This window comes from Leuciscus leuciscus, assembly GCF_965113295.1.
Source record: "Leuciscus leuciscus genome assembly, chromosome: 9".
Classification (NCBI taxonomy): Eukaryota; Metazoa; Chordata; class Actinopteri; order Cypriniformes; family Leuciscidae; genus Leuciscus; species Leuciscus leuciscus.
In genome coordinates, this window is record NC_138733.1 from 38,968,108 (window position 1) to 38,986,898 (window position 18,791).

The 18,791-nt window shown below is 40.9% G+C and overlaps 1 protein-coding gene across 3 annotated transcripts in view; it reads left to right on the forward strand.

Moving 5' to 3' along the window:
• The first annotated feature begins 2,429 nt into the window (after positions 1-2,429).
• Positions 2,430-18,791, forward strand: part of LOC309507030 (uncharacterized protein) — a 53,299-nt gene continuing 36,937 nt past the window's right edge. For 2 of the 3 annotated variants that reach the window (XM_082181084.1, XM_082181086.1), the window contains exons 1-13: positions 2,431-2,697; positions 7,090-7,290; positions 8,468-8,592; positions 8,702-8,795; positions 8,876-8,992; positions 11,298-11,438; positions 11,816-11,999; positions 12,353-12,505; positions 12,606-12,821; positions 14,023-14,129; positions 16,147-16,317; positions 17,002-17,069; positions 17,147-17,330. In XM_082181084.1, the coding sequence (XP_082037210.1) occupies positions 2,599-2,697; positions 7,090-7,290; positions 8,468-8,592; positions 8,702-8,795; positions 8,876-8,992; positions 11,298-11,438; positions 11,816-11,999; positions 12,353-12,505; positions 12,606-12,821; positions 14,023-14,129; positions 16,147-16,317; positions 17,002-17,069; positions 17,147-17,330 (1,860 nt within the window). In that variant the 5' untranslated portion in view covers positions 2,431-2,598. Of the gene's footprint in view, positions 2,698-7,089; positions 7,291-8,467; positions 8,593-8,701; positions 8,796-8,875; positions 8,993-11,297; positions 11,439-11,815; positions 12,000-12,352; positions 12,506-12,605; positions 12,822-14,022; positions 14,130-16,146; positions 16,318-17,001; positions 17,070-17,146; positions 17,331-18,791 lie in introns of all 3 variants that reach the window. The other variant, XM_082181085.1, reaches the window with a different exon arrangement.

The following is an 18,791-nucleotide window of genomic DNA, read 5'->3' on the forward strand; positions in this document are numbered from 1 at the left end:
TTATGGCGCCTTTGTTTTGTGAGGCCTCTGCCAGCACACCCACCGTGGCCACTCCTCAACTCCTCGACCCCTCGTCCACTCCTGGCTGGAGCTCGCCAATTATGTTGTGACAAATGGAAAAAGTCGCTTTTGGTTCAGGTCTCAAAAAGGAGAAGTTCCAGGTCAGAAGAATTAACGTTAGCAACAAGCAACAAAGTGAGACGCCAGCTGGCCATCTGAAGTTACCATTCCCAGTCCTCATGTCTTATACCTTTTTCTTATCTCTAGGTGCCCAGTGGGCACGCTCATATCTATCTCTTCTTCTTTGTCACTCCTTGTGGCCTTGCCACCATTAGAAACATCTCCCCCTAGACCTTCTTCTATTGGTGGAACATCTCAAAAACAACATGTTTTTCTTCCAGTGCATCCCAACACCTGCATTTACAGATTTTTGGGTACTTTTCCATTATTTTATCCTTGTGACCCATTTTCTGCTTGGCATTAAAGCATTCAGACTTTAACATGAGACAAGGGAAATTCTCCAACAGTACTAGTTTTTGCTCACCCTCAAAAATGGACAATTTTAACATGCTATACAAACATATCTGTGTGGTATTTTGAGCTAAAACTTCACATACACACTCTGGGGACATCAAAGACCCATTTTACATCTTGTGAAGAGGACATTATACCACCACTTTAAAGAACAGGGATCTATCAAAGTCTAAACTTCATAATGTTTGTGGAAGTGTATCATGCCATGGACAAAGGAGATTTCTGAGGACCTCAGAAAAAGTTGCTGTTGCTCACCAGACTGAAAAAGGTTACAAAACCATCTCTAAAGAGTTTGGACTCCACAAATCCACAGTCAGACAGGCTGTGTACAATGGAGGAAATTCAAGACCATTGTCACCAACACTATGGAGTGGTAGACCAACAAAGATCACTCCAAGACGCAAGAAGTGTAATAGTCCACAAGGTCACAAAGGATCCAAGGGTAAATTCTAAGCAACTCTCAACTCTCAGGTCTCTCACATTGGCTGATGTTAATGTTCGTGAGTCCACCATCAGGAGAACACTGAACAACCATGCTGTGCATGGCAGAGTTGCGAGGAGAAAGTCACTAATCTCCAAAAAGAACATTGCTGCCTTTCTGCAGTTTGCTAAAGATCATGTGGACAAGCCAGAGGGCTATTGGAAAAATGCTTGGTTTCACTTAATTTGAATGGTCCCTTTAACACATTCTGTTGACTATAAGTAATGTTGCACTTTAAATCTCATTAGAGTGTTAGAAGAGTATTAGTAGACTGGTAGGGTTAGGGTTAGAGTAAGTTGACATGTAGTTGAAAAGTTACTTATAGTTAACAGAATGTTCAAAAGGGACAATCAACATAAAGGAGTAGTAGGAACCTTAGGCACGTACCTTGAAAGCCCCTAGTGCTTATATTGTAATATAATTACATAAGAATTGATTTACTAAAGTTATCTTATCTCAAACAATATAATAAAGTTCATTAATTTGTATTATTAATTAATGTACATTTTTATTAATAATTCCTGCCGTATTTATTCGAATGACAGCACGTGATTAATTTCAGCCAATGAGACTGTTGGACGTTTGCATAGCCAATGAGCTGATGACTCAACCAGCTGTTACTTCTTTTTTTTTTTGGCTCACTTTTGGAGTTTCATGTCTTTTATTTTGTATTTTCTCACAGTCATTGTTCCTCTCTCTGTGTTTAAGTAGCCGTAATGTTTCCATTGTCTCCTGTGTAAGCTTGTTGTAACCATAGATATCATATATAAACGCTAGATGTCTTATGGCGCAGTCACTTCCGGCATCACCGTTCGGCCATCTTGTCACAGGCAGGCTTAATGTAAAGTGAGTGATCAGCACGCACACACATCCTCTTATCTCGCTGAAATCTTGACGGATTTACAAACGGTTTGGTTTCTTACAAACGTTATTAACGTGGCTATAATTCAGAATGCTTGAACATGTATGTTATAATTATTCATATGTATGCAGTGTCATAATTACATCTCTGACGTTTATAACAAACCAAACCGTTTGAAAATCGGTAGAAAATGTAGCAAGTTATGGTTATTTAAAAGTACATGCAGCATTAAACGAGCACCCTGTGGTAAGATGGCCGCCACGTGCGGACGTCGACCTTCATTGGCCAGCAGCGCACACGAGACATCTAGCGTTTATATATCTATGGTTGTAACTGCTGTTTGTTGAGTTTTTGGTGTTTCTGGTCAAGTTTATGTTGCCAAGTCTTTGTTTTGTTTTTATATCTGTTTGAATATGTATCAGAGCTTTAGCACACACACAAAAAAATCGTTCTGTTATGTTTGTTTATTAAAAAAAGAAATAAAAACTGTATTATCACTGCATCTCCAAGCCGTCCCGCGGGAGGTTTAAATAGCGGAAGTGACGCAGCAGGTTAGAAGCGGCCGTTGGTTGTGTTGACATGGAGGCGATCAAACAAAAGTCTCTCGTTAGCCTGAGCTCCTGTTGTCCGCGGCGAGTGAAAGCCTTCCTTCAGTGAACTATGATGATATTTGTCAGAAAGCCTGTGTGTGTGTGTGTCAGGAGCTGATGATCTGAGAGAAATGAGGAGGAAAGCGAGTGTTTTGAGACTCAGTCCGAATGAGGAGGCGCAGCTGGTGCGCGAGGAGCTGGAGAGCCGGAGGAAACTGCGCCTGCAACAGGTCAGAGGCATTTACATACATATATAAACTATAAACACAACTCTGACACACACAACCAGTCCTATCGCAGCAGGTCAGAGGCATTTACATACATATATAAACTATAACACAACTCTGACACACACAACCAGTCCTATCGCAGCAGGTCAGAGGCATTTGAAGTCCACTATAAACACAACCAGTCCTATCGCTTTATATCGAGTGTTGGTCCCAGTTGGCTTTGGCTTGAACACACTGTGGAAGAAATACTATAAATGTGTGTAAAATGTAATTTAGTAATGTATTTTAGTCCATTAATGTCCCCCCCCCCCCCCCCCCCCACACTTAATGTAGGCCTACTGTGTAACGTTATCACTTATTTGCACTTATTTTAAAGTAATTGTTCACTTAAAAATGGAAATTCTATCATCGTTTAACTCACTGACCCTCAAGCTGTTTCAAACATGTATGAGTTTCTTTCTTCTGCTCAACACAAAAGAAGATATTTTGAAGAATGTCAGTAGTAATGGACAGTTCATGGACCCCGTTGACTTCCATAGTAGGAAAACAATTCTCAACTGTTTGGTGGTTTATACTGGCATTCTTCCAAATATCTTATTTTGTGTTGAGCAGAAGAAAGAAACTCATACATGTTTGAAACAACCTGTAAATTATGAAAGTTGTAATTTTGAAGTGAACTATTCCATTAAAGTAATAGTTTTTATTAACTTTCCCCCATATCTCACACACACTACCGTTCAAAAGTTTGGGGTCAGTAAGATATTTAATGTTTTTAAAATAAGTATCTTCTGCTCACCAAGGCTGCATTTATTTGATTGAAAATACAAACAAAAAGTCATATTGTGAAATATTATTCCAGTGTAAAACATCTGTTTTCTATGTGAATAAACAGTAAAGTGTAATTTATTCCTGTGATCAAAGCTGAGTTTTCAGCATCATTACTCCAGTCTTCAGTGTCACATGATCCTCCAGAAATCACTCTAATATGATGATTTGCTGCTCAAGAAACATTCATTATTATTATCAGTGTTGAAAACAGTTTTTTACATTTTTATTTCATGATGCTATGATGAATAGAAAGTTCAAAAGAACAGCATTAATCTGAAATCTAAAGCTTTTGTAACATTAAACACGACCGTTCAAAAGTTTGGGGTCAGTAAGAATTTTATTTAAATTTTTTGGGGAAATAAAATAAATCAATACTTTTATTCATCAAGGATGAGTTAAACTGATCAAAAGTTACAGTAAAGACATTTATAATGTTAGAAAATATTCAATTTTAAATAAATGCTGTTCTTTTGAACTTTCTATTCATCAAAGAATTTTGAAAAAAATTCAGTTTTCAACACTGATAATAATAATGAATGTTTCTTGAGCATCAAATCCTCATATGATAATGATTTCTGAAGGATCATGTGACACTGAAGACTGGAGTAATGATGCTGAAAATTCAGCTTTGATCACAGGAATAAATTACAGTTTAAAATATATTAAAATAGAAAACCGAAAATCATTTTAAATCGACATATTTCACAATATTATTATTATAATTTTTTTTATTGTCTCTTATCAAATAAACGCAGCCTTGGTGAGCAGAAGACACTGCTAAAAAAATCATACTGACCCCAAACTCTTGAACGGTATGTGTATATAAATCTGCCTGCCTTTTCCCTCCACAGTTTTTCTCTAGTCATTTCCCCAGACCCCAATTTGAACATCCTAGCAAATATAATAAAGAATTATGTATATGCACATTAAGCCATCCTGCTTTCAATGAGCTCCTCAGGCAGTCTGGTTATGGCTGAGCGATACTATCGAAACTTTAACCCTGTTTTTTATATGGTGATCATCACCTAATAGCAATAGTAGGATCGTTCCCTACAATTCAAGTATATTTTTAATTTTTTTATTGCTTTTCACAATACATAGGCTATAGTTTCAAAGCAGGTTTACATAAAATTCTCGTTTCAGTGTTAGTTTAGGAAGTCTTCAGCGATGAAGAGATGAGTGATCACATTGTCATAAATTAACAACCCCTTACAGGTTTCATAATCCTCACTATCACCAGATAATGAATAAATAACACAACCTACAACTCCTAAAAGTATGTCCAATTGTATCCGCATGCATAAAGTGTACTCACGTCAAGCTAAATGGCAAATCTTGGCTGCGGGATTGTTTCGTTGCATAGCGAAGAGATGTGGCCAAAAATGATCACAATAAAAAATAAAAAAATCATATCAGTCGATATCGATAATTCTCATGATAAATGTCAAATCTTTATTTCTTTCCAGGCACATTTTTGCTCCTAAGAGAAGTTTGTAGAAACCACACAGACTCTATATTGTCAGAACATGACAAACACTCAAATTGTAACAACCTCATTTTTTTATATTTTATGGTAAAATGTACATATTCTGATTTGAGTTTTATCAAAACGAACCATTGGTCTTCCATAGTAGCATCGATTTAGATCATGATAACCACAGTGTAAATCACACATAGCACCTCAATGCATCTAATGTCTATTGGTGTGAAAAACGGTAGCCTAAATACACTTACTTAGTATAAATGCACAAACTCTATAACTTAACCACAAAAAATACTGTAATTTATATTCTGTTACTCCTTTAATACATGTCTACATTAATAATATAATACAATTCTAAATGAATATCCGACATTTCTGCCACAATATCATGGCGTATTTAGTGTTTCTACAGTAAATCTGTGGTTAAATGATGGTGATTTGTAGTTTGCAAAGCCTCCAGACTGTATCATTGTGCTGTGTTTCTCCTGTTTGTCAGCGCTGTTTCATCCGCCTATAAACTAGTTAAAATCACTGAGACGTTCTCGCTGGATCTCGCAGTGCTGTTTTGTGCTCGATCAGATCAGCGTGTGAACGCGTTTGCTAACGCTGCCGAGTGGATCAATGGTTCGTGTAGCGCAGGTCAAATGAGTAGCGCTGTTTCATTCCGCTTTTGGCACATAAACATTATATTGAACGTTTTATCAAACTCTTGTTATCGTTTTAACGAGGAAAATTGATCACGATAGTTATCGTTTTATCACCCGGCTCTATCGTTGCATAATGTAAACTAGGGATGTGCACAAATATTCAAATTTTCTAATATTCGATCTAATTATTCGAAAAATAAAATACTATTCAATTTTTTAAAATTTTCATTTTCACATTTATGTTTATTGTATTTGATTACATAATGTTGTCGTCTGCCTCGCAAAGTTTGGAATTACTTGGATGAAAATATTACAAAATGGAATTACTTCGAATCAATTATTAATGAAAGTGAGTTATAATATCACCACCACAATGAGAAATCACATGAGATCCAAACACCAGTCGACCGAGGAAGCAGCTGTCCATCACTGCAGTAGCGACCACAGGCAAGCGCAGCCGTACCCCGAGGGAATCGTGATCCGAGATGATATCTTCTGGTAGCAAAATGATTTTGAGACATATGCTTCCTTTAAGTTTCGCTGAGGGATACAGGGATCAGGAAACGGCAAGTGCTGTTTTCAACTAAAAGAAAACCTTAAAGGGATACTCCACTTTTTTTGGAGAGAGGCTCATTTTACAGCTCCCCCAGAGTTAAACAGTTGAGTTTTACCGTTTTCGAATCCATTCAGCCGAACTCCGGGTCTGGCGGTACCACTTTTAGCATAGCTTAGCATAGATCATTGAATCGGACAGGACCATTTGCATCTCTCTCAAAAAAATGACCATAGAGTTTCGATATTTTTTCCTATTTAAAACTTGCCTCTTCTGTAGTTACATCGTGTACTAAGACCGACGGAAAATGAAAAGTTGTGATTTTCTAGGCTGATATGGTTAGGAACTATACTCTCATTCCTGCGTAATAATCAAGAAACTTTGCTGCCGTACCATGAGTCCAGCAGGCGTAATGATATTACGAAGTTTATATTGCCTCGAAAACGGTAAGGCTCAACTGTTTAACTCTGGGGGAGTTGTAAAATGAGCCTATTTCCAAAAAAAGTGGAGTATCCCTTTAAGATGTATAGTAAGCTTGTGTATATTGCCTAATCGTAAGCTTGTTCAGAAATGGTGACAAAAACGTAAAAAATAACGCATTTCTCGTTAAACGACATTTAAACAAACGAATATTAGACTTTTTTTGAACCCGAATATTCGAATACAATATTTTTGAAAAATGCCCATCCCTAATGTAAACTATATTACGTCCTAGCTCTAAACGTGACTGTAGTGCATGAAGATATTCTAAACACAGACATCATGATTCCTGTAAAGCTGCTTTGAAACGGTGTGTAGAGTTGCAGATTATGGGAAGTATGGTTATGTGTGTGTGTTGGCCTCCTCTGGCCTCTTACTGACGCGGTGTTTGTGTTGGGCAGGTGCGCGAGCAGGAGCGCTACATCGCGCGGCAGGTGCGCCGGCAGGTGCAGGAGCGCAGACAGCAGCAGCTCCAGATGCTCTCGGACTCACTGCAGCTCGAGTGGCAGCAGGAGCACACGCTCAAACTACAGGCCTTATCCACACTCTACCAGCACAGCCTGAGGACCGTCGGACACGCTCACCGCAGCGCACAGGAGAATGTGAGTGAGTGAGCGGCTGAAGCACCTTGAGTACTTCAGCTGGGACTGTACAGTCTGTCTTTTTCAAGCTGCCTACACTTGTATTTAAAGGGGACCTATAATGCAAAATTCACTTTATATTGTTTTTGAACATAATTATTAGGGTTCGGGGAATAAATCGATTCACCTAGCTATCGCGATTTCAATCAAACTTATTCAAAAAGTGGAGAGGGCGGGTCTTATCTAAAATTCAGAAAGATCCTCCACTATACCTTTAATTCAAATTAATAGCTTTATTTTGTCCTTTCTTATAGACGAGGTTGACCGAAGTTAGCCACTCGTTTCAACAGAGCATGAAATGTGCCGTTATCTATGATTGTTGAGTGACGTAACATTCCTTTCAAGTGAACGCATGGAAGCGATGTGAGACTGAAAGCACTGAAAAGCCCTCGCGCTGCTCGTATACTGAGAGAGAGATAAGACCGTAGAGATGCACGATTCATCTTTAAAAGACTGTGATCTCGATTCAAACACCCACGCGGTCGTCTTCCACTTCGTCTGTCTATTAAACTTTGACAAAATCATATTGCAACATTCAAATCTGCATTGGCGCTGACCCAGAGAGAGTCGTCATGAAACAGCTTCACTAATTACTCTTTTCAACCTCATAGTATCATTATTTCTGTGATACAATAGTTTAAATTATCATGGAAGATAAAAGTTTAAAGTTCAGATATAAACACTGATGTCTGCAGTAGCGATCAAAAATAGAGTAAATCAGCTTTTGATAGAAACATTAGCGCTTGAAATTACGCATTTTATCGATTACACTGTTTCACCACTAGGTGGCGACAAGTGACTGTTAATTTTATTTATTGAATCATTTATTCAAGAGAATGTAGTGCTGTATGATGCTTCTGAAATAAAACTCAGAAAGATGCGATGAATTGTCTTTGTAAATACGACTAATCTTATACATTGCAATATTGAATCGCATTACTTGGGCACCAAAGTATCGTGATAGTATCGTATCGGGAGATGGGTGTATTGACTCAGCCCTAATAATTATGTGTCCTCAGTGTGTGAACAATCACACTAAATATCCATCCACTCCGTTTGTTATTTCCCCCATAAATCTGCAGCATGAACGTGAGTCTTCAGTTGCGGGTGAAGGATCCCTTTAATGTGTTGTGTGCAGGAGCCTGATCTGGAGGCGTTGGCTGAGAAGAGTGTGGAGAGGCAGGAGCGAGCGGACGAGAGACACCGGGAAGCGCTCCGAGAGCTCAGCGCCCGCAGACACGAGGAGGAGCAGCAGCGCTGCAGGTCCGTGCACAAAGAAACACCCTAAAAACGTGATCCGTGCCACTAATGGCTTCAAATGGAAAACTGTTGTTTCCTTGCATAAGCTTTGTCATGTTCATGTGATTGACAGGCTCATTGAGGCTCGGAGGAAAGCTCTGGTGGAGGAGAAGCAGCGAGCTGTGAGAGTGGCCAGTCTGCCGCCGCCTCCGCCAAACCCAGTAGAGGTACAGAGCCAGTCACTCTCGGGTGTTAGAGAGCTGTTAGCACACATGATGTCATTACTGTGATGTGTTTCCTGTCCCAGAGCATCGGGAAGGCCACGCCACGGCCCCTCAGGTCAGCAGCAGCAGAGCTCTTCTCGGGCGCACACAGTCACATGCCTCACACCGCTGTGGACAGAGAGACACACACCGAGCAGCAGGTACATGCATGGAAGCAAAAATATATCATCTTTGATTAGAATATAATGTGGGTATGTATTTGCTCTGAAATGAAACTTTTCCCTCTCTAATATAGAGATTATCTTTTCAATCAAACTGCTACAGTTTTCTAGCCAAATAGATTCAAAGGTAGGGTAGGGATGCACCGATACGACAATTTTGTCCGATAATTCTTTCCATTTGAAAGCCGTTAACTGATATATTGGCAGATAAATCTAAATTCAAATTTTGCTATACTTTGAGAGCCTGTATACATAAACAAAAGGCTCACCATTAGAAGCCATGTCTCAAACACTTCAACATAAATCAAACATATACAATACAGTAGCCGAGTTTGAACTAGTGTAAGATTCCTTAAAGGGACATTGTGTAGGAATTTCTCCCATCTAGTGGTGAAATTGTATTTTGCATTCAAACGAGTAATGCTCTCCAGCGCCTCACTTTTTCAAATGCGCGTTGCATCTACGGTAGCCGTTATGTACCTAAAAGCTATGACAGGATGTCTTATAATAGCACTTCGAGTTTTTCTTCGGGTGAACATGTTTGTTATTTAAAACAAACTGAAACTTGAAACAACGAAAAAAAGAATGTTACAGTATGAACTACTGACTGTCAAAAACATTAACTATGGTAATTAGTAGTAATGCCGCCTTTACTCGTTATATTTTTTGAAGTACGTGCATTGTTAGATATCATCATCATCAGCGCCTTCTCTAACGTTACTTTACTCAATAGCTGCTATTCATCAAAGAGCCTGTTTAACTATAAATGTTCGACTGTCTATATAATAAAGTACACAACCAAGCAATGAAAAAAAAGCTTGTAATTAAGACCGTAACATTGACTTACCTGTCGAGAAGAAAGCAGGCAACTTCAGGGTCTCTTTTGAAAGCTTTCTCCTGCATTAGCTATCCTGACAGTAACCCTTGTTTTTGTAATCTCCGGTCACGTTTCCTTTTACGATCTATTTTGGACTTTTTCGACGACGAGGACTCCTTATCCTGTGACTCAGCATATGTATGAATGAACGGTGTATAAATAACCGTGCAGTGCAGCCTTTTAAACTTGCCGCGGCAGTGACAAGCGCCTCTCACTGCTCTGCTCCTCCGCTTCTGCTGGCTTCAGTCACGTGACGCTGGCTCTGAACGAAAACGCGTTGGCCTAGTACTTTTTGTCCCTCTCTGCTATTATAGTTTTTCAAGATGGCGGAACTACATGGAAGCCTCCGTGGACTTACCCGTCCCATGTATATAAAGATAATAAATTCTTCGTTTACGAGGATTAGTCTGAACATTGGCATAGGTATTTGTACACCATTGAGGGCATATTTATGAATAAAAATATTGATTTTAGATAATAAAATACCTAAAAAGCTACACATTGTCCCTTTAACTTTTAAAATGAATTTGACACTCCTATGGCCAACTTTCTTTATTAAAAAATGGTAAAACTTTATAATAAGGTTTCATTTTGGTAGCATTAGTTAACATGAACCAAAAATTAATTAACAATACTTCTACAGCATTTATTAATCTTAGTTAATGTTAAGCTCAGCATTTTATAAGACATTTTTAAGATCCAAAATTGTATATGTTAACATCAGTTGATGCACTGTGAATTAACATGAACGCAAATATTTTAACAACTAACATTAACAAAGGATATTGCTCTGTTAGTTCATAAGCCCTATTCGCACGTGATAACTATTACCTGGTGACCTCTAGTCATTTGTAATAATTTCAGAGGTTGTCTATGATCTTAATCCCGTGCGAATCGGTCATGTCTGTAATTTGTAAAGTAAAAATTCCCCCGCAAATGACCAACCATATTTCGGTGTACACCGAGGTCCTGTGATAATATTAGTCCCGTGTGAATCAGCATCTCTGTGATTTGATGGGGTCGTATAGAATTTCCTTCAACTGAAGTAAATAAATAATCTATCTATCGCAGGGTTCCTCAAACTCGGTCCTGGAGGGCCACTGTCCTGCACAGTTTAGCTCCCACCCTGATCAAACACACCTGAGCAAGCTAATCAATGTCTTCAGGATCACTAGAAACTCACAGCTAGGTGTGTTTGATCAGGGTTGGAGCTAAACTGTGCAGGACAGTGGCCCTCCAGGACCGAGTTTGAGGAACCCTGATCTATTGGCTTTGATATATATCGGCCTAATTTTCTTATTGGATCGATAACATAAAAAATGAGCATTTATCGGCCGATATGGATATGTGGTGGATATATCGTGCACTCTTGTGTGACTTGTGGATGCTGTGGTGTTTTCTGCTCAGCCGAGCGCTCGACAGGCCGCGGCGCTGGAGCTCCAGCGGGTGGAGGATCTGCGGCGAGAGGGAGCTTGTGAGCGGCAGGAGCAGCTGGAGAAGGCTCGTCTCAGGGGGACACACGCGCTCCGGAGAGAGCAGCACACACAGGTAGAGCCGCTACACCTCACGGCTGAGTGTGTGTGTGTGTGTGCTTGAAAGAACACCACAGACACAGTGTAATTAGTTGGGTCATCTATAGCAGTTCCATGACTGTGGAGAGCGAAGGTTTGTTTATCACTGGATTTGTCATCTATAAAGGTTAAAGAAAAAAATTTGCCGGGGTGCCGGGAAAATGTGGGGAAATTTAGTGAGCCTTCTAGATCCAAAATGGCTGCCGTCAGCCAAGCTGGAAATTGCAGAATAAAACTGGGAGTGTTTTGCCAGATGAGAAGTTCATCTGTGTGTCTTAGATGAACTTAGATGTGTCTAAAGCACTTTGAATGGCCATAGTGTATGAAATGTGCTACACCTCTCTGTGTGTGCAGGATCGTGCTCGGCTGCTCTCCGAGCTGGAGCGACTGCAGACGGCTGATCTGCTGCGCCGCAGACAGGCGGTCCACAGTGTGCCGCCGCAGATCTTCCAGCCTCTCTACAGACAGGAGGAGCTCCGGGACGAGCAGCAGCGGGAGCTGGAGATCGCCTTTCAGGACGTGTACACGCAGGAGCGCAGTATGTGCTGGCACTTAACTGCCAAATTACAGATGTTTCAGTGGCAGATGAGCTCTAGTTAAAGGATTGTACTGATATGTACTGAGTCAGTGGTGTTTGTGCTCCAGACATGAACAATCATCACTCAAACCCTGTGTGTTGTTGCTCTGGAAGTGAAAATGCTAGGAAGCATTTCCTTAATGCTAGGAAGATTAGGTTACAATTCTGCTCGTGCATCAGCAACCTGAGAAAACACTTCAACAGACAAAACAGCAAACTGCCATTCAGAAACTATCCACTTCTTCTCACTACACTAATGCATATTAAGATCTCTTCTGCATATTGACTGCTTTCCATCATTTGATCTTCTCCAGAGGTCAAAGGTGACGTGGTGCTGCAGCTGATACCCGAACCTCTTCCTCCTCTGTCTGCTGCTAGTAGTCATGACGAGGAGCTGGATGTGACCCTTGACCCTGAATGTGCACCTGAAGGGGAGGAGCCTGATACCCCGGTGACTGAAACACCCGGTGGGCAGCCAATCAGAGAGCAGCGTGTCAGATCTACAGTGACGGGACGGCAATGATGATGATGATGATGATGATGATATTCTCTCTTGTTGTTTGGCAGATCCTGGTAGACGGGCTCTGAGGAGACTGCTGGACCGCATCAGGAGCCAAAGAGACCGCCAGCGGGCCGCTGCTACAACACTGACGTCACACGAGGCCGAGGGAGACGCTGATGTGGAAGTCGTGAGTGTTGAAACGGGATCTTTGAGCAGCCAGGAAAAAGCACCAGAGGGCAGTTTAGAAGAGCAGACGCCTAGCCCAGCGCACACTGACGACGGTAAAGCTTAGCATTGTTCATCTCTTGCACAATGTTTTTAAGGATGCACGTTCACCTTATACAATATAACGGATGGATGGACTTTCATGTTATACAATAATTCTGGTTATTAGAGGAATGATACCAATATTTAAGTGCTTACTGGTTTAAAGCATTCTGAATGAAACTTTCTTGGCAACAACATTTTCTAAATCAATATCCTACTCAACAGCATAGCCTTAAATGTGTAGTTGCCTAATTTAGCTTCCACATGAATACTTGTACATGCACCTAATAATAGCACACATCTGTCAAGGCTAACGTTTGAGTAAAGTGGCTAACATTAGGTTACTTCTGATATGTTTAAAATGACAAGAGCGATGAATGATAGGCAAACATGTGGTTTTCCCACCTGAAGTGATCACCACATGGATGCCACAATCACTTTCTTTTTTTTTTTTTTTTTTGCAACCGATCGACTAATTAAAATTTGGTCGACTAATTCTCTTCTCATCGACTAATAGGATAATAGACTAAAAACCAGAAACGGTGCGTATTGTTCTGCTTGTTAGCGGACTCATTTCAGTGAAATGCGTAACCCAAGTAAAGGACACATGGATTTCTCCAATCCATTTTACTATTCCTGCCACACTTCCATGGTTACAGTACGTGTTACTACATTAAATCCATGGTGAATGTTGCTGATCTGTGGACTTCAAGCCTATAACTAGTTCATTCATGGCTCAATGTTTCTCCTGGTTTCCACGTCAGCGCTGTTTGATCTAATCGAGATCTACGGTTAATAACGGAGAAATTTGAATGCTTCTCACTAGATCTCGCAGTGATGTTATTACTTCTGTGGCGAATTCAAATGCTTTCTTCACTGGATCTCGTAACAGTGTTGCATGAATCAAGATCGGCTCGCGCTGCTCTGACATTGATTGTCCAAACTGATAAACGGTCCGTGAAGCACAAAATAATGAGTAGCGCAGTTTCGTTCCACCTTCATTACATTTGCCATTTGATGTTGGGCAACGTTGTGATCACACCGGCAGGAAAAATGGCCTAACGAATCGTTCGGTTTGTAATGCGTTCCGAACCAAAAGCCTCATACCAAACGGTTCAATACGAATGCGTGTATCGCTACACCCCTGATTAATAGTGTTCAGTGTCACACTGGCTTGTGTCTGCTGCTGATTAGTCCTGTGGTGTCGCTGCTCAGGGCCTGACGTGAGCGATGAAGCTGTGGTGGCAGGAACGCTGCTGCCACCCGAGGAGCGAGACCAGCCGGAGCCAGTGTCCGCCGAGAGCCAGAGGAGAGCAGCCCACGTGAGTTCACTCATCACAGTCTGTGTGTGCTTTACATGGGGCCTTTGGTGCACATGATGCGGCTCCCGTACACTATAGAGCAGTGTTACTCATTGCGCGGCTCGTCAAGCTTTAATTTGTGGCTCGCATGGCGGTAAAACATGCGATGATATGATCATGCAGTCGCTACAGATATTTCATAAAAACATTAAAAACAAGTAGGACTATAACATTACATTACAAACTCAAAGTGTCAGCTCTATTACAAATCATTTAATAATCTCGTTTATCAAGAGAACATGTAAACACTTGATTGATTGAGAACCGGAACTGAAAGGACGACGTATGAGGCGCTGATCTGTTCTCCTGATGAATAAAGAGTCATATAAATGAGTGTCCTGTCATTCTATAATTCCCCTTTCACTCAACATCTGTGAAGTGGAGCAGGACAGCGTCCCACCAGTCTTTGTTCTTTCAGACTCTCATCCACAGACGACTGGTTTTGGGCATGTTTACTGCGTGATAAATACAAACAGCACGGCACAACAGTTCATATGTTCATAGTCTCCAAATTATCACCAGAATTGGATAAATATTAAGTCTGCTGTTTAAAACAAATGAAGAACCAATGTAGTAGAATAGTTATTAAGCGACAACAGCGGGAAACTTTGTATATTTGTGCAGTGTGCGCATGTCAAAAAATCTATTCCGATTTGAATCTTTTGACTTATAACCGCGCACATCAACCCGATCATGCATCACATCACGATCACAGCGTTCATGTAAACTACAATACATTCAGATTCATCAGTCGGAATGAATTCAGTCCAATTGAAACAAAAGTTGTTTATGTAAACATCCAGTCTCTGCAGAGATACCAGTTATGGCGGTCTTTCCAGCTCTTAACGCTGCATGTGCTCTTGGATGGTTGGATACATGATGGGCTAATGTAGAAAAATATAACTTAAGGTCATTCTGGGATGAATGTATTCTGGAAATCCTTCAGGCGTCGTTCAAGCGGCTGAGCTGTGATGTGAAACCATTACCTGAATGCTTGTGAACACACACGCTTCATGAGGGTCTCTACACTTGAACTGAGCTCAGTCGTCATTCTGTTATCGTTTTTCAAATATTCCCTTTCTTGTAATGTGTAATAGAGCTGTTTGTGAATGTAAAAGGTATGCAAAGATCAAAGTGCACGACAAATAGTTATAGTAGTAGTAAAAGAAAAATGTATTCTGAACTGCTCAAATGAGTCATCAGTAAGTCTCTTACTTCCTGTTACTTGCCTACGAAACAATGTAATGCATTTGCATAATGCCAGCCTATGGCCTTCATTGGCTGCCTGCGAACGACATCTGCCCTGCAAACTACAGCCTGTTAAACATTGAAATATACATCAGTAAATCATGGTAAAGTTAAATATTATATTATAATTACATTTTCCCACAAATATAAATGAGTCCTCATATACATATACACACTGCGCTTCGAGAGGGATGTGAGATTATTAGGATTTAAAAATTTAGCAGTAAAGGATGCGAATATTGCCGTTAAAAGTGAACGAAAGGAAGAAAGGTTTATAATCCCCTTTCGAAAATGGCTTATATGTGAGTGAAGATTTGGGAAAGAGAAAAGATTCCATGTCCAGTGGAATAACTAATGGAATATTGTTAAATTTGTGGAAAATCAGAATACAAAGTCAACAAATGACTTAAATGCTCATGTTTCCCATTTTGTGCACATATCCAAATGTTTCAATGGTTGCGCTGTAACATTTAATTGGCAACCTATTATTTATTTTGTATACAAAGCTTTGTGTTTCACGCGTGTCATAATATTCACGTGAAAAACGGCATTCATTCACAAAAAAAAAAAAAAAAAGTTTTGCCGTACCACCGCCGTTGTCTAGTTCTAACCTCAGAAGGAAAATTCTATCTTCAGTATAAGCATAACACTGAGGTCCTCAGAGGCCATTTTCACCACGATTGGTAGTGGTCTGTCAGTAGACCTGTAAGGTGTTGTTGCGTGTGTCCAGGAGGCGGCGCTGTTGAGCCGACAGCAGGAGCAGCTGGCGGTGCTGGAGGAGCTGGAGCAGAAGCGGCGTGAGCTGGAGCAGCGCCTGAGAGAGACTCAGAGGAGCCACACACTGCAGGATGATGAAGCTCAGAGCCGTCCTGGGCTCCAGGAGAGCGCAGCGCCTCCAGAGGTGCGTCTGTTCACACACCTCCTCAGCGAGTGTGGGCCGGAAACGGCTGACACCATAACTCGGCACTTGCACAAAAAAACTTAAATGAAATTCCCCAGAAATGGGAAAATTCAGTTGTGACTTTCCATAAAAATGTTTATATTAGCTGCGTTTCCATTACAGATTTGGACACAACTTTATAACACTTAACTATGTATAACATACAAACTCAGTGTGAGGGTTTAGACTTATTTTGAAATGCAGATGAACAGTTTGCATATTTAGAAACATGTTGATGTGTTCTCCTGTGTTGGCGTTGGTTTATAAATTATTTTCGTTACAAATCTGATGATATGCATAGCATTATCTATGCTGTCGTAGGTTTTTAAAATGGTTTTAAAGGAACACGCCGACTTTTTGGCACTGCAGCTTATTCAGCGTATCCCCCAGAGTTAGATAAGTCAATACATACCCTCTTCATCTCCGTGCGTGCCGTAACTCTGTCTGACGCACCCACCGCTAGCCTAGCTTAGCACAAAGACTGGAGGTAAACGGCTCCAGCTAGCATACTGCTCCCAATAAGTAACAAAATAACGCCAACATTTTCCTATTTACATGTTGTGATTTGTATAGTCATAGTGTGTACAAATAACAAGGTCACATGAGACACAGCCATCTTCTAACCGTATACGTGTGTGTGTGCAGGTTGATGCGGATGAGCCGCACACGCAGAGACTCCATCAGTACCAGCAGAGACTCCTGCAGCAGAACAGGTCAGACCGGCTCAACATCAGCAGTGATGCTCGTGATGCGGCAGATGTGTGACGCTGTGCCTGCGCTCTTCCCACAGGCTTCACAAGAAGAGCGTGGAGGAAGCGCGGCGACGACTGCAGGAGTATCAACACACTCTGAAGCTACGAGCGTCACTCCAGCAGCCGTCAGTGAGCTCAGAGACCGTCAGTGACGGCACACGCTCGCCTCTTCCAGGAGGAGAACCGGCTAGTCCACCTCCAGCTCGCCCTGGGCAGACACGGGTCAGTACTCGACTACGGTCACGCTTGTTGAACACATTGAAAATGTGACATTGATTGCATACAACAGTTCAATAAACAGTTCAAATGAAGTCGCTTGCATTTTAGACGCAATAGTGATTGTTTTTGTTTCAACAGCGAAAATAGTTCACAAATCGGTTGTCAAAGATTCAATGACTCATTCATATACAACGGTCTCATTCTTGAATGAATCAGTCGTTTGAACGAATCGTTTGAATGAATGACTCAATGACTCGCTCATTAAGACGGTCGCCTGACGCCATTTACTGACGATTTAGTGTTATGTTTAAAAGTAGGGATGTACCGATACCAGTACTCGGTTGTTGGTCCGATACTGTGCTCATGTACTCATACTCGTAAAACTACCCCGATACAACCGCACCCGATACCACTTTAAGGGGCCGTTCACATATCGTGTCTACCGCGCCGCGCTCTACGCCTCATTTGCGCCGCAGGAAGTTTTTACGCGCGTAACGCGTCTTTGCATTGACTTAAAGGGATAGTTCACTTTGAAATTAAATGTTGGTATGTTTTAGCTTACCTCAAGGGCATCCAAGATGTAGGTGTCTTTTTTTCCGCAGTAGTTTCAATTTTGATATTTTTAGGTCAAACCGTTCTTGTCTGTCAGTCATATAATGCAGGTCTGTGGTCATTATCTCAAAGAGCATGCACAGAGTCCAAATTAAAACAATTCCCCATTGTCCAAATTAAACAATTCCCCATCGTAAGTACACATTGATGGCCTAAGACACGAAACGAGCGGTTTGTGTGAGAAAACAGTATTTATATCGTTTTTACCTCTTGAACACAGCCGCGTCCAAGTGATCTGAGAGCGCGGGCGGGTATAGATATATACAATAGATGTCGCCTTGGCTACGGTTTCCAATGAACTGCAGTAGCCACGGCGACATCTAGTGTGTATATCTATGCACCAGTCTGCACACACGTCACACAGCAGGATGCGCCCGCGCTCTCAGATCACTTCGACATGGCTGTGTACAAGAGGTAAAAACTACGGTGGCCGAGAGAGCTCAACGCGCTGCAACTGAAGAAAACACAGGCAAATAGAAAAACACCTGCAAATTAAGAAAACATCTTCATCAGTTTCACAACACATGTGTGCTCCAAATACTCACAACACAACCAAATACAGAAACGCTCTGCAAAAGTTCACAACACAAACAAATCAGAAACGCGCTGCAAATAGGACAGAACACAACGGAAATGTTTCCGGGGAAGCCAATAAGTGACGGACCCGACTGGGACGTGCTTACAGCTGTCTACTTTAATTTAATTTAATTTATTATTTTATTTTTGTTGCAAAACATACAGAGGTTGCACGTTTATGACATACAACTTTGTATAGCCTACAATATACAAAATGTATTTATAATATGTTTAATGTCATAAGAATACTAATCAGAAAAGAACAAGCTGAAGACT